Here is a 13,352-nt window from a genome sequence, read left to right as displayed (position 1 = left end):
TGGATTTTTTTCTCGTACAAAAATTGAATTGAAACGGCAATTACACCTTAAGTTTGTTTATTCGAGCGAATGTCTTTAAAGAATCTCTTTTGCATCTACAATTTATTATTGAAATTCTGTTCTTTGATACATGAATATGAAATGGTCGAAAAGTAAATGATTCATTACATTAAGTTGCTGGTTTTTAAATCATAGCCCAGGCGAAAGTGATTTAGCGTTGCTTCAGTACCGGAAAGAGCATGGTCGAATGGGTCGAAGAACAGCCGACATCATGGATTATGAATATTTGACGAAATAAACGATGTTTTTAGGACAAAACAAATAAAGAGAAAAAGCTTATGAATTAAATCGTTTTCTTTTCTTTTGATTAAAACTACTTTTCTTTTAGCATAGGCGCTATCATTTAAACTGGAAAAACGGCTGAAAGTTGTAATTTGAATCTTTTATTGCATTTTTGTAAAAACGAAAAAGAAAGTTATCTAAACGTTTGATGTACGTTTCATACGCGTCACTGTGGCATATCTTCAAAATTCCTGTTATCCCTTCACCATACCCACCGTCGAAATTCATTGTCGATTTGTAAACTCACTCAGGGGACAGAGAGTCTTGCGTATGACTTATGTTGAAATATTTACACCTACAGCATCTTTAGCAAGCACGCATACAACTTGGCAACAAACAACAAAGAGTGTCATAATCTTAATACTGCAAAAAAGAAAACGGTATGCAACATGATATAATACCTCGTCGTTTTTTTTGACGATCTCGCAGATTCTGGTAAATCGGGAAGAATTCTTCGAAGCTTACTCGTTTCACACCAGTTCCAGAACGGTCGAGACTTCGAATAATTTTAGCTACTTCTCCTTCTGTTGGGTTTGTTCCCAACGCTCTCAAAACTTCCCCAATCTGTTTGCATTCAACTTTTCTGTCACCTCTCCTGTCATACAGATAAAATACCTCTTTACAGTCCTCGATGGAGTCTTCAGTTGAAAACATTGTCACAAACGAGCAGTTTGGCTAAACCTAGGTAGTTTAAGACAACTTGGAGTTATAAACGTAAGGCACCGACAGCACTTAGATTGAAAAATAATTTTCTTTCATCACAAAACAGGTGTCAAGGGCTGCGCACGTTTATGTAAATTAGCTCCAGGTATGACACCTCGGGATGCATGGTCAGCGGGTAAATAATAAATGCTCTAATTCCTCAAAGTCTTGATTTTCACACCAGCGAGGCAGCAGAGATCCATACATGCCAACTCTCCCGGATTATCCGGGAGTCTCCCGGATACGGAACGAATCTCCCGGTCTCCCGTACGGGTCATTAAATCTCCCGGATAAAAACGACTCTGAACCTTTCACAGACGTTTCTCCATTCTAGACTCAAATTGCATCCCCAAGTTTAAAAAAGATCGATTTTTTCAAACTCGTTTCATTGTTTCTTAATGCATTTCTTCATCTCTGAGTTTCAAACTCACGTTAATAGAACTAAACAAAATGACTTCCTTTAGCTATCATAGCCATATAACCGATTGTTTGATTGGATCTCCGATTCACCAATGAAAATTCTTGACATAAGTACCCTGTTTTCCTGCAAATTCACAATGGCGGCAGAATATTCTTGTATTCTGAAGGAGCTGCTGGGGGATGGGTGGGTGCGTTTAGGGGGGGGGGGGGGAGGAGGGGAGGGGGAACGGGTAGGTTGATCGAGGGGGGAGGGGTGGGGAGACCGGATGGAAAAAATCTCCAGATTTTAGATCTCCATAGGTTGGCATCTCTGGAGATCTCAAAACTAATTTTTAAAAGTGTAAAGCAGAAAGCTGAAACTAGGCAATATGAACCAATATAAACGTCAAAAATCGTTTACTGTTTATTGAATTTGTGCCCTTGTGCCGCCTTTGGCAATATACTATTACTCAAAAAACTGTCATGTACTAAGTCTAAAGAAAATTTGAAAGATATTGAACCCCCGCAATATTCAGAAATCCAAAGAGAAATGGGAATGTAATAAATAGAATTCTTTAATAACTAATGATAATTTTATATCTTTGTCCTCACAACATTACTTTCGTTCACGGATACATTTACATAATTTTCTACGGCATTACTGAAAGAACTCTTCTTTTATAGTTCACATAAATACTGTAATAACAATTTTGCAAAATTTAAAAAGATTAAAAACACCAAGAGAGTTAAATCTGACAGATATGTAACCATTCAGTACAGTAATTAACTAGGTGTTGACCACAGCCAGATAAGTTCCAATCATTTAAATAAGTTTCACTTGTTGTCACTAGAACTGTTAACCTCAAACAAAATTGCTTTGCAAAGCTGTGGTTACCAATTCCTTAAAAAAAAATCAATTTTAATGTGCTCTAACTTTTGTACGTGCCCAATCCAATATCACCACTGCAAAGAAGGACCAGTAAAATCGAAAAATAAAAATACTAGAAATTTATGTTTGCTTTGACCCAAGTCTGACATTCACAACATCAACATTTGAATTTGGAACCACACCATATGCTTTGCCTTTTATTGTGAAACTTACCGGTGTGTTACTTTTTGTTAGTTAAGGTTAATGCTCTGACCTAAAGTCATATAGAATAAAATCTGATCCCTTGCCTTGGTTCAGGTAACCACAGCTTTGCAAACAGTAGAAGAGCTGAGCCATCCTTTGTTTTGATCAGATTTACCTAGTCGATCAATGAATAGCTGTGATGGGATGACTTCTCGTTCTCTTATGTCAATTGTAAAGAGATCCAAGTCTATCTAGCATGCCTTTTGTACCCACTAATTGCTGGAATTGGTTTGTTTATAGTTGTCAAATTAATTTTTAAAATATTTGGAGTTTCAAATAAATATGAGGCAAGATCAATAGTAGACGTGTCACTGCATGTAGTAATGTATTGCACAGACTAATTTTTTAAACTATAGTTAAACGATATTTATCTTCTTTTCTTCTACAAAAGAATTATACATCATAAAAATACTACAGAAAGCAATAGAAATCACCAGTCATCAGCTTAGTCAGTCTGAAAAAATGTCAAGAGGCTGCTAAGAAAGTTGGAATGTAGTTACGCATCTACGGGCCAGATGGAACAAGCATTTAATGCTTGTTCCGCTTTGCTTCAGAGCCTACTCTTTTGCTTATGCTCAAAAAAAGCTCATGACCTCACATGATTTTATTAATCCACTACTACCCAAAAAGATCAAAATCACTTTAGTTGATCATGGAGTGTAATTATAGGGGTGTGGTAGCAGGTGGCCGCACACATGATCTGGGTACAAAGCCTTGCGACTTGTTTGCTGGGGAATAAGCCCATATCCAGCCTCTACTGTCTTTGAGTTTCATATCAGCGTAAATCCAGTCACCTTTATTCACAGTAAGCTCATCCACCATTCTTCCTACATATGTATCAATACATACAAGTTCGTGACCATGTAGTAATAGGTCATTTGTCTTACGACGCTTACGGAATGCCTGTGTCTGAAAATTGGGAGTAACAGGGCCTGATTCATTTTGACAGGACAGAGAGGAAGTCAAGTAAGGAAGCTCAGCAGTTGAACTTCCACTGGTTGATCCAGATGACTCTGCAGATGTCTCTGTATAAGAGCTCCCAAAATGTGTTGACAATGGTGACAACTGAGTGATAAGGGAACTTTTGCTTCCATTTAGAACACTTTGGTTTGAGGTTGGACTTGAATCTGGGGAAAAAACACCAAACCAAACACATAGTGAGTTCAGTACAAACAGACATTGTGCATACAGCAGACAGTTAAGATCAACTATCTTTTCCCTTTCAAAGATGGCACTAGGCTTACATGTAGCATACAACCCTTGAAACAGGGCTTCAGACAAGGTGCAAGAAATATGCTACAATGTTGTGGGAAAAAAACCATGGATTGTTACATTGTACCAGAAACTTTTTTTAATGCATTTTCTCTTGACAAACAAAATGTAACAATCTTACTTCAACTACAAGCCATTACATGGCATTGCCTGCATGTGCATAAATCTGTGAGCCAGCAACCAGCAATAATACTTGACAATAATTATAACTGGTAGCAACACATCTTCCATTTACGCAGAGTTCTACAGAAAACGAGTTAAGATGGCATAATTATCTGGGCTTTGTTTTCCAGAAACTGGAAAAGGAAAATCTAGATTACAAGACCTTCATCTATTACATCCTTTAGGAAAAACCCTTGCTACTACCTCATGATAATCGTATGTCAATCTGGCAACCATCTCATCAGCCAAGCTGAGATTTATTTCATATTTAATTTTGAGCTTAAGCTCACATGCCTCATTGGTTTTCATTTACGTTTCTTTGCCATTGATTTATTTTTAATCCACCTGGCCGGCTGTGATGTGTCTGAAAAGGCTTATGGTGTATGGGGCCATCTACGCAGAAACAGTGACAAGCCAAAAAGGGACTTTGCGAAGTGCTGCCAGAACATGCAGACGTAAATGTTGAGAATGAAGTAAACAAATACATTATAATTAATAAACATTCAAAAACTATAATTCTGATTTGTTATTTTTAAAAAAGGCAAGCAAATTCTGCCAATGAAACGTTAAGATTAGAAACAATCATGAAAACTGCAAAGTGCCCAGGTCAGTGCAGAGCAATGGAAGTGTATTAAATTAAAATTAAGTTTTGTATCCCTTCAATCTCATAGAGTGATGAGCATGATTGATAAACCAATGGTTTGGAACTTAATCAGCACAAAAACTGTAAATCATAGTTAACACAGGGAAATCAAGTGCTTATAAGCATAATCAATAATAATTAATGCATCGTTTATCATCTTTAGGGCAATACATGTAGAGTAATAATAATAATAATAATAATAATAGTCACGGCTAATCGCCATCACAACTCAGCTGCAACGGTGCAGCTCAAGGTCGAACCGAAAGCATACTATGGTGCCTCTGGCAGCCGCTATACAGTCCATGTATGACTTTGCAGCACAGCTTACAGCAAGCTGGAATACGCTGTATGCTGGGTTTTGCTGAGGGAAGAAAACTGTAGGACCTGGAGAAAAATGTAAATGTACTTGTATGTGTCACACAGATTTTCATTGCGTACACTACCTGAAAGCTTCATTAATGGTTTGCAAAGCACAAAATTTGACAATAATTTAATAGATATTTTATGGAAGCTCGTGATGACAGTTACGAATGATTGAAATAAAGCCAATTTACAGTTTGAGAAAAGTGTCATAGCACTTATGATTGCTTGGTCTTTGAAATGCTTGTTGTTACAGATCTAAAACCACATTTTAATACCCAAACAGCCTCCATACATGCTTAACTATCTGTTTGACATCTGAGATTAGTTTTAATTTGACAACCCATTGTTGTTCTTAGCATCTACAGTTTTTATCACTTATTTGTTCACTTTTTTTACTTTAAAAAATGTAGTATCCAAATATTGTCATCTACATGACACAGTCAGCATGATTTATGCTTATTCGTGACAGTATCCGACATTGTCTGAGCTAGGAACTGTTGCTCTTCCCTAGTGTACAATCATGTACAAGTTTTTTATTTATTTTTTTAATTTAAAAAATATTTGATGACAGCATTTGCTCTAAGAGCACAAAGTGCTCATCTGGAAAGCTAACACAGTTTACATAAATTATTAATCCTCATGGACGGAAAAGACAAACAAACAAAACATAACTACGAAAAATGAATTGATTGAGAGATAAAAGACTGAAAAGTCAAGACCAGGAACTGCATTTAAAAGGAAGTCAATTTTTCCCTGTCAAATGCTAAAAGCCATTTATCTCCCAACAAGTGTGCAGCGGAGGAAAACAGTGATTCACGCAGAGTATGTACTACACGTTGACTGGTCAACTCAACCAAAATGAGGCATACTTTTTGAAAGGTCCTACTATGATCATCTTCACTGACTTAATTATCCCAACATCCAGAATATTTAACAGAGGGTAGACAAAATGTGTTAATTCAACTCAGTTCTTTTGATTTTCATAATCTTTTAAAATTTGTAAAAATCATCCTTGCCACTACGAAAGAAGAATAGCATGGATCAATTAACAGCCAAAACTTATTGTTAAGGGAGGGACAACCAGGGAGCCAGCAAGCTATGGACGTTATACTCACAACATGTATGTTACATCATTTCTACTATGCTTGGATTTAGAAAATTAAGTCCAAATCAATGGGAAAACATTTGCTAGGTGATTGGCAAAAGGGCAACTGAAAAATCTGAGTCCTAGGAGGGATAGAATGCTGAATGCACGGGACAACCGGAAACAAATCCAAACCAGAGATTACAACAAGATTTGAACACGGGGCAACCACATGCAAACCCAGCGCCCTAACCACTGGCGTGCCGCCAGATTTAAACATAGAACCTCTTTAACACCAGTCCGATTCTCTACCCATTCAGCTAGTGAAACTCCTGAGGAGCTCGGCCATTTAACTAGGCCCTGAATGTACAATGTGTCCCACAGGGCTGAGGGCTTTGCAAAGTCATGCAGCAACAATACACTGTGTTTAAAAATAGAGTAGTGGTAGTCATGAGGAGCTGACATAGTAAGATAATGCTTTGACGCTGACTTTTTTTGATGTTTCGTGCAAGACGTTTTGCCTGGTGCTTAAGACTTCATCAGGTGAAGACTGATGAAGGCTTAAGCACCAGCCGAAACGTCTTGCACGAAACATAAAAAAAAATAGTCAGTGTCAAACCATTACCTTACAACAATACACTGTACATATGCTCCAGGTGCAATGTGCATGTGGGAAGGATGAAAAACTGGTTGTTTGCCAACGTTAAATCAGTTATACTAAACAAAGCCTCAGTCTAAAACTACACCGAAAGAAAGACAAGGATTAGGTATCCATTGGATTTAGCTTGTGACTCACATGGATCACTGGGTCCAATGTGTTCCAACTGTTATTATAATTAGACTCAACCCAGATAAGAAGTAAGTTTGGCACATGAAAAAAAATAATATTTAAACAGGGCCAACCAAAAAACCATCACAACAGTTTATCAAATATTTTAAACGGGCAGACAATATTTTAGTACAATACATCACGAATGGTGTCCATTAGGATGTCTCATAATTATTGCCTAAAGACTTCGTGAACACAATAATATTTATTTGTACATGTACAAGCACTTCAGAATCAATCAGCCATGAAGTTCTAAAATAAACCATTTTGATCTACGGAAAACACTCAACAGGTGATTTACTGATCACCACAGATATGGCTGAATTATGTTTTTTTAATGCAATGCAGCTATTACCATGAAATCGATCAGAAAAATTACATATTCTTAATTTAGCATTTGTTTACAAAGCTTTTTCAAGCTTTCGGTCCTGTTTATCAAACTCTGCAAACGGCGATTTAGCATTAAACAATGAATACTACGCAGGAATGCCAACGCTAAAATGTTAAGTTCGATTCTAATGTTCTAACAGTTTGTTTATCAAGACTTAGCTTACTTGCCGGCACGTGTTCCTTTGCAAAAACTTTAAAACAAAGTTTAAAAGTTTCAAAAGCTCATAAATTCTTGAAGGTTCACTGAAGTCGTAAGCGCCTTTAAGACAATAACAGTAAATACAAATGTTCGATGTGCGATTTTGACACAAATGTTTAAAAATGCTTTGAAGAATAATTACTCACCATTGCTGTTTCGAAGTCTGTCAAACGGAACCAAAAAATCTTTCGGTATAAATCCCTCAACTCCCCGAAAGTTGGACACCCAGTACCAATCTTTGTCATCTTTGTTCAACACAGTGACTTTATCTCCTTTATGAGCGTTTATGTCGTTTTCATCACAAGCTGTAAAGTCAAATCTCACGATGTAATCGCCAAAATTGTTTTTGTTAAAATTAAACGCCGGTGTGGACATGTCTGTTTGAACTTGAATTGAGTCAAGACATGAAGCGTTGCGTATATTATGTCTCTGAAGGGCTTTCTGCTTTTCTTTCTTTTTCTCGTATTCTTCTTCTGCTATACAATACGTGAACGGAATAAATCCTTCTTTTCTATCATTAGTTACAATATAGATCCAATCTGTTTCTTGATACAGAGATTTAACATGTTGCCCTCGCTTCACAGCGACCTCGTCTTCAACACACGGAATGAAATCGTGTAACACAACCATTTTCCGCGGCTCAAAGTCGATCTCGCTATCTTCTTCTTCCTTGCAAAGTTCATTAAAAGAATCTTCGCTATTGCTACTTGAAGTGCGTTCGTTAGAATTTCCATCTTGAGTGCTTTTTTTGTCTTTCGCATCTCGATACCCTGTCAAAAATATTGACAAGAGAGATGTGAACATGTTGTAAACAATAAAGTAATAAAGCAAGTTTTCGCCAAAACTTTGCCACTTACTTTTCCTTCGTCTTCTTGGAATAATTCTCATGGGGCAGAAAAAGGCCATAAGGAAATAAACTAACGGAGATCGACGCTACACGTCGAACTCAAAGACCTGCTAGTAAGAGATTCCAAAGTGTACCAATTGCGAGTTGACTGCACTCTGACCGCGAAAGAACGTTTGGCAAGTTTTTTGTCCCATGGAAAAACCGCAGGATTTGTCACTTAGGGGACGGGAGGGTAACCTTGCACGCGATTCCTTAGAAAACTGTACAAAGGTGATTTTAACTCGTTACATTTCTTTAGCAAGACTATGCTAATTTTTTGGAAAGCTACCGAACAGCCATAAAGAAATAAATAGCCTCCATAACCCCGGCTCGCTACCCGTACATCCCCGTGCAGTAATGGTGTCTGAGTGGAGTCCCCCGTAAGAAAGACTAGTAGACTACTAGTGAGTACAAGGCAAATATTGCAAAACCCGTTTAAGATTCCTCAGTGGTATTGGAAAACAAATTTCAATTGAAGGACTTCACTTGAGACCTGCAACCGAACGATTCGGCTTAGGCTGTGCACCCACGTTGAAAACCACGTCAGGAAATCTTTGTTGCACCGGCCTCTTCTATATTACTGACGCGGAAAGAGTCAAAGTAGATTTTATTTGATGAATTAAATCACCGCCAGCCTCTTACGGATAAAGAGGTTTTAGTAATTTCGTCAGAAATTAATAAGGTAGGCGAAAGTGCTTGAGGATTAAGAGCTTTTCCATGGTTCAGCATTCCGTCATCATCAGCCAATGACGTCAAATGCCCACGCGATGATGCAATTTTCGTGAGGGGAACCCTCAAGACTGATGCTCACCTAGCGACGTAGGCAACATAAGTAAGCTCAGGAGAGTCTTAATCTTCACTGCCTTTTATTAGAACAGAAGATAATAGTTAACAACAAATTAAAAGCGTCGTTCAGGCTTTCCTTGTGCTCATGCTTGCTTTATGATGAGGATCAGAAATAATTCGAGAAAACAAATAGTTCAAACGTGATCTACTACTTATTTGGCCTTTGTCAAAACCGCCATCGACTTGTTGCTTCTGTGTGATGCTAGCGAAGGTAATAACGAAAACTTGTGAAAGTGTCACCAGAAATGACATATATTAGTCCAATATTAAGATCTCTTTTGATCAGTGACAGCGGCGTCTTCTCAAACAGGTCCAGCATTTATATTTTCATGAAAATATATATTAGCCCGAGATATGGTGGCTGTGCGGCCCAGTGGTTAGCTAGGGCGCTTGCCTTGAGATCTGTGGATCCCGAGTTCAAGACACGTTCTGACCACTAGTTGAATTTGTTCCTGGTAGTCCCTGGTTCAACTTCTCAGCTGCACTTGTAAATAACCAACAGGTTTGCCTCTTGCCAGTTGAGATTCTTTACAGTTGTTGTTGAATGTTCTGTTCTGTCGTCATTGTTTTCCATTGGCCCTGAAACTGAAGCCCCTAGGGGGAGGGGTCAATTAAGCATGTGTTGTATTGTATCACTATTATGGTGTTTACGATTAACAGAATCAGCTCTGAAGTGAGGCAAAGCCACTTCAGTCATTTCAGTCAGTCATTTCAGTCAAGTTAGCGGTATTCCTGAGGTTCCCTCTCAAATGTTCAGCTAATTTCTCTTCTGTTTTCTTTTTGCGGTCTTCGTTGGATGTACCCCGATTTGTCTGCACGAATGTCAACGCGATGCGAAAGTGTAAAACTCCATACGTTATTTCTTGTTTTCAATCCCTAATATCGAGATAGTGCTCATACTGTAGCATGGTGCAAACCACATTACCTGTCAATTTAAGGCGCGGCCTGAAGTCTAATATTTCAAAGTAATTGTAAGCCAAACTCACAACGGCCGCAACTCCAACTTCTGGAAGTTGCGGCACTCCAAAAAAGGGAGTGCTATATCATGGTTGGGAGGTAAAAGGGCGCACTTAATTTGGAGCCTCGCGCTGTTGTGCGACCCCCACCACAGCCTGTTTCTCTGACATATAAATACAATATAGTCTATTGCCTAAGTTGAATAACATGCAATTTTTTATTTTGTTGTTGATAGCGTTAGAAATTCGGAGAGTAGCGCGGACTAAAATCCAGATCCATCTGACAACTTTTAGTATAAAATGGTGAAAGCAAAGCCGAGAATTGATATCATTGAGTAGTTATTTCGGCTCTCAGTGCAGAGTCATAGTCATGTGATAAATATTATAGAAAGGCGACTTAAATATCATAGGTGTGTGAACATCACAGGGACCGAGGAGAGGGAGATCCTTTGAGGGGGGGGGGGGGGGGCAATATAGACTCCTACAGGAGCCCATTACCCGGCCCTTCCATCTGTATTGTACCCTGGAGTCAACCCTTTCCCGTATCTTTCATGATTTTTAGAACTACTATATTTTAACGTATGTGACTGGGAACATACATAACATACGTGAAGTCACTAAACGGATGTTCGCACTGGAAAAACGAGTTTGACGAAAGAAAACAAGATTGACTAGTACAGAAGTTCGGGCTGCGGCGTCTTCAAGGAATTGACGCGATTCAGGCAGATCCTCCTTTTCTCCTCCTCAGTAACTGAAAAAGACAAAAGGAGGCTCTGCTCGCAGGGTGGCTATATGGGGGCCCCAATATTTTTTCTACGGTGTTGTTTTTTCTAAACCTCTCCCCCCCCCCCCCCCCCTCACCCTCACACTTCCGTGATCCGGCCATACCAAAACCTATCTCTCCTTCCCCACTTTCAAACGTACCCCGCTGCTCCTGCATTACATAATATCACTATTTGTTATCGAAACTTTGCGATTCCAGTTTGATAGCAGGTCACTTTATTAAAAAAAAAAAACAGTGCTTTAAGTCGCTCTCGACCTTGCTAATAAGACATTTTTCTAGCTAGTCCTGTCCATGCACTTGTTGGAAGTCAGATCACTGATAATTCGGGGCACTAGCCGGTATAAGAAAAACTCAGTGTAGCTACAGTGTACTACAAGTACCTCCATATTAGTCTCCTAGTTTTGTATGAGTAGGAAGTCTTACCTTAGTCGAGTAGGAAACCCCCCTCTCCCGGGGGTACTGAAAGAAATTAATACGGGGAGGCTCCGCCCTGAGGTCTGACCCCTTAACCTGTTATATACCATTTTTTGGCAGAAAAGATACCCCTTTCGTATAACTTCCAATGGAAAATAATGAAAGGCCCTTTTAAATACCTAAATGACAGATTTTCCTACCCTTTCATATACTTCGACTCGTGAAATCCTTGCTCTTTCATATACCTGAGGCGTGAAAAAAGAACCCTTTTCGGGCGGAGCCTCCCAGTATAGCCCCCGACAGGGTTCTATCTAGGATTTATCGCTTGGAGGAGAAGTCCCGAATGGCTGAAGGCCACGAGCTTCCTAGGGGGGTCCGGGGGAATGCTCCCCAGGAAATTTTTTGAAATGAATATGCGCTGAGATGCAATCTGGTGCATTTTGAGGCACAATTTTGAGAAATGTTACAGTAGCATTTTATTTTATTTTTTAGTCGTGATCACGTTCTGACAATGTTAAACTGAGCTCCGATATTTGCTAACGTGAACAGAAGAATTACCCGACACGTCTAATTCCACAAATATTTATACATACTCGTTGACTTGTTAGTACGTGAATAAAATAAATAAACTTAACAACGGCACTTTCCCATTTCTTACCAATGCTCATAACTACTGCAAAATTCTAGATAACTGTAAACCTGTACATAAAAACTGACCGCGGTAGATGCGACTGTTAACTGACAATGCGTCTAATCGAGTGTGAAAATACTGTAAACAAATCATGGCAATTGTTCTTTGGAAAATCTCCCTGATCAACTTCAGGATCTAAATGTACTTTCCTTCTTTAAAAAGTTGAATTGAAATTGAATTGAATTACAAAGCCAGTTTGCGCTTCTTTACACTTTTGTAATGATCAACCACTGACTCCTGGACGTAATCTGACAACTGGTCAGGACCCTCGATGCAAATGCGCATGGTGTGTTCAAGTGCATCCGCACCGAGCCTACTGCGGAGCCTTGTTTTAATTAGCTTCATGGCGCTGAAGGAACGCTCAACAGTGGCTGTTGTCACCGGTAATACATTTACAATCGCAGCTACCTTTGCCAAGTTCATGTGCACTGATCTCGTTGCTTGTGGATGACTTTTTCCGGTATAGTTACTTATATACTATTTTTTTGAGGGGGGGGAAGCTGGGCATTTTGGGGGGGAAGCTTCTACCCCTCAAATACCCTAGATAGAACCCTGCCCGGGAGGAAAACAGAGTTTTCTGTTTTTAGCACTGCCGGAGTCTATATTTATATAATACTTCGGTAGAATTTTGGTTTGCCTGTTATGTACGGGGAAGGTGAATCAAAATCTCTTTACCGTGGTTCTTTTTGGAATGAAAAGAGTTGACACCGTGAAAAATATCGTTCAATTTTTTGAACATTTAACACGTTCATACGGGCTTAAAAGCACGACGCGGATCAAATTCCTTAATTAAGGGCAATTATAGAAGTATCGTTAACGTTTATTGAAAAATGTTGGTCGACAGATTTTCCATTAAATCAAGTCGCGTTTAACTAATAGAAAGCCTGTGATTGGCTGAAGCAAGGCTTGGTAATGAAGCAACTGAAATTCACAACAAAGTCCGCTTCCTTCTTTTCTTCTTAGAAGCACAACGTCAACCGTTGTTCGTTTATCTGGTTAAGTGATTTTGAAAGCCTGATTTTAGCGCATTCATTCAAGTTACAAACCCTATTGCAGTAACAATACCAGCGCGAGTGAAAAATGCATCCACGAGATAGAATGGGCATGGAACTGGAACAGATCGATGGCTCAAAAAACACCGCTCAAAAGGTGGAACTATATTGGGAGGTTTAAATTTTTTGAACACCTAAACCCCAGCCAGATGAACACTCGGGTTTTTAAAATGACCAACGGGAAAATGGCCGCTTAATTAAACCTT

General features: G+C 38.9%; 2 protein-coding genes across 2 annotated transcripts in view; both read right to left on the bottom strand.

The window, feature by feature from the left end:
* The window catches only part of LOC137996541 (myosin-2 essential light chain-like), a 3,665-nt gene extending 2,549 nt beyond the window's left edge, over window positions 1-1,116 (bottom strand). The window contains exon 1 of the mRNA XM_068841985.1: window positions 744-1,116. Within this exon, the coding sequence (XP_068698086.1) occupies window positions 744-996 (253 nt within the window). The 5' untranslated portion in view covers window positions 997-1,116. The remainder of the gene's footprint in view (window positions 1-743) is intronic.
* Window positions 1,117-3,102: 1,986 nt separating this feature from the next.
* Window positions 3,103-8,539, bottom strand: LOC137996540 (SH3 domain-containing protein Dlish-like). Its single transcript, XM_068841984.1, has 3 exons — window positions 8,375-8,539; window positions 7,664-8,287; window positions 3,103-3,702 (listed from the first exon to the last, which is right to left on the bottom strand). Exons 1-3 carry the CDS (start codon window positions 8,421-8,423, stop codon window positions 3,239-3,241), a joined length of 1,137 nt encoding a protein of 378 aa, XP_068698085.1. The 5' UTR covers window positions 8,424-8,539; the 3' UTR covers window positions 3,103-3,238.
* Window positions 8,540-13,352: the final 4,813 nt, after the last annotated feature.

This window comes from Montipora foliosa, chromosome 3 (genome assembly GCF_036669935.1).
Source record: "Montipora foliosa isolate CH-2021 chromosome 3, ASM3666993v2, whole genome shotgun sequence".
Classification (NCBI taxonomy): Eukaryota; Metazoa; Cnidaria; class Anthozoa; order Scleractinia; family Acroporidae; genus Montipora; species Montipora foliosa.
Note: the sequence above shows the minus strand (reverse complement) of the source record. Positions and strands in the feature narration are given on the sequence as shown.

Bases quoted from the DNA above. Each gene is read 5' to 3' on its own strand.
- LOC137996540 (XM_068841984.1), bottom strand. From the start codon at position 8,423: ATGGCCTTTTTCTGCCCCATGAGAATTATTCCAAGAAGACGAAGGAAA. The intron at 8,288-8,374 runs GTAAGTGGCAAA...TATTTTTGACAG, and splicing joins TCCAAGAAGACGAAGGAAAA to GGTATCGAGATGCGAAAGAC. The intron at 3,703-7,663 runs GTGAGTAATTAT...TTTTTTCCCCAG, and splicing joins CAGACTTCGAAACAGCAATG to ATTCAAGTCCAACCTCAAAC.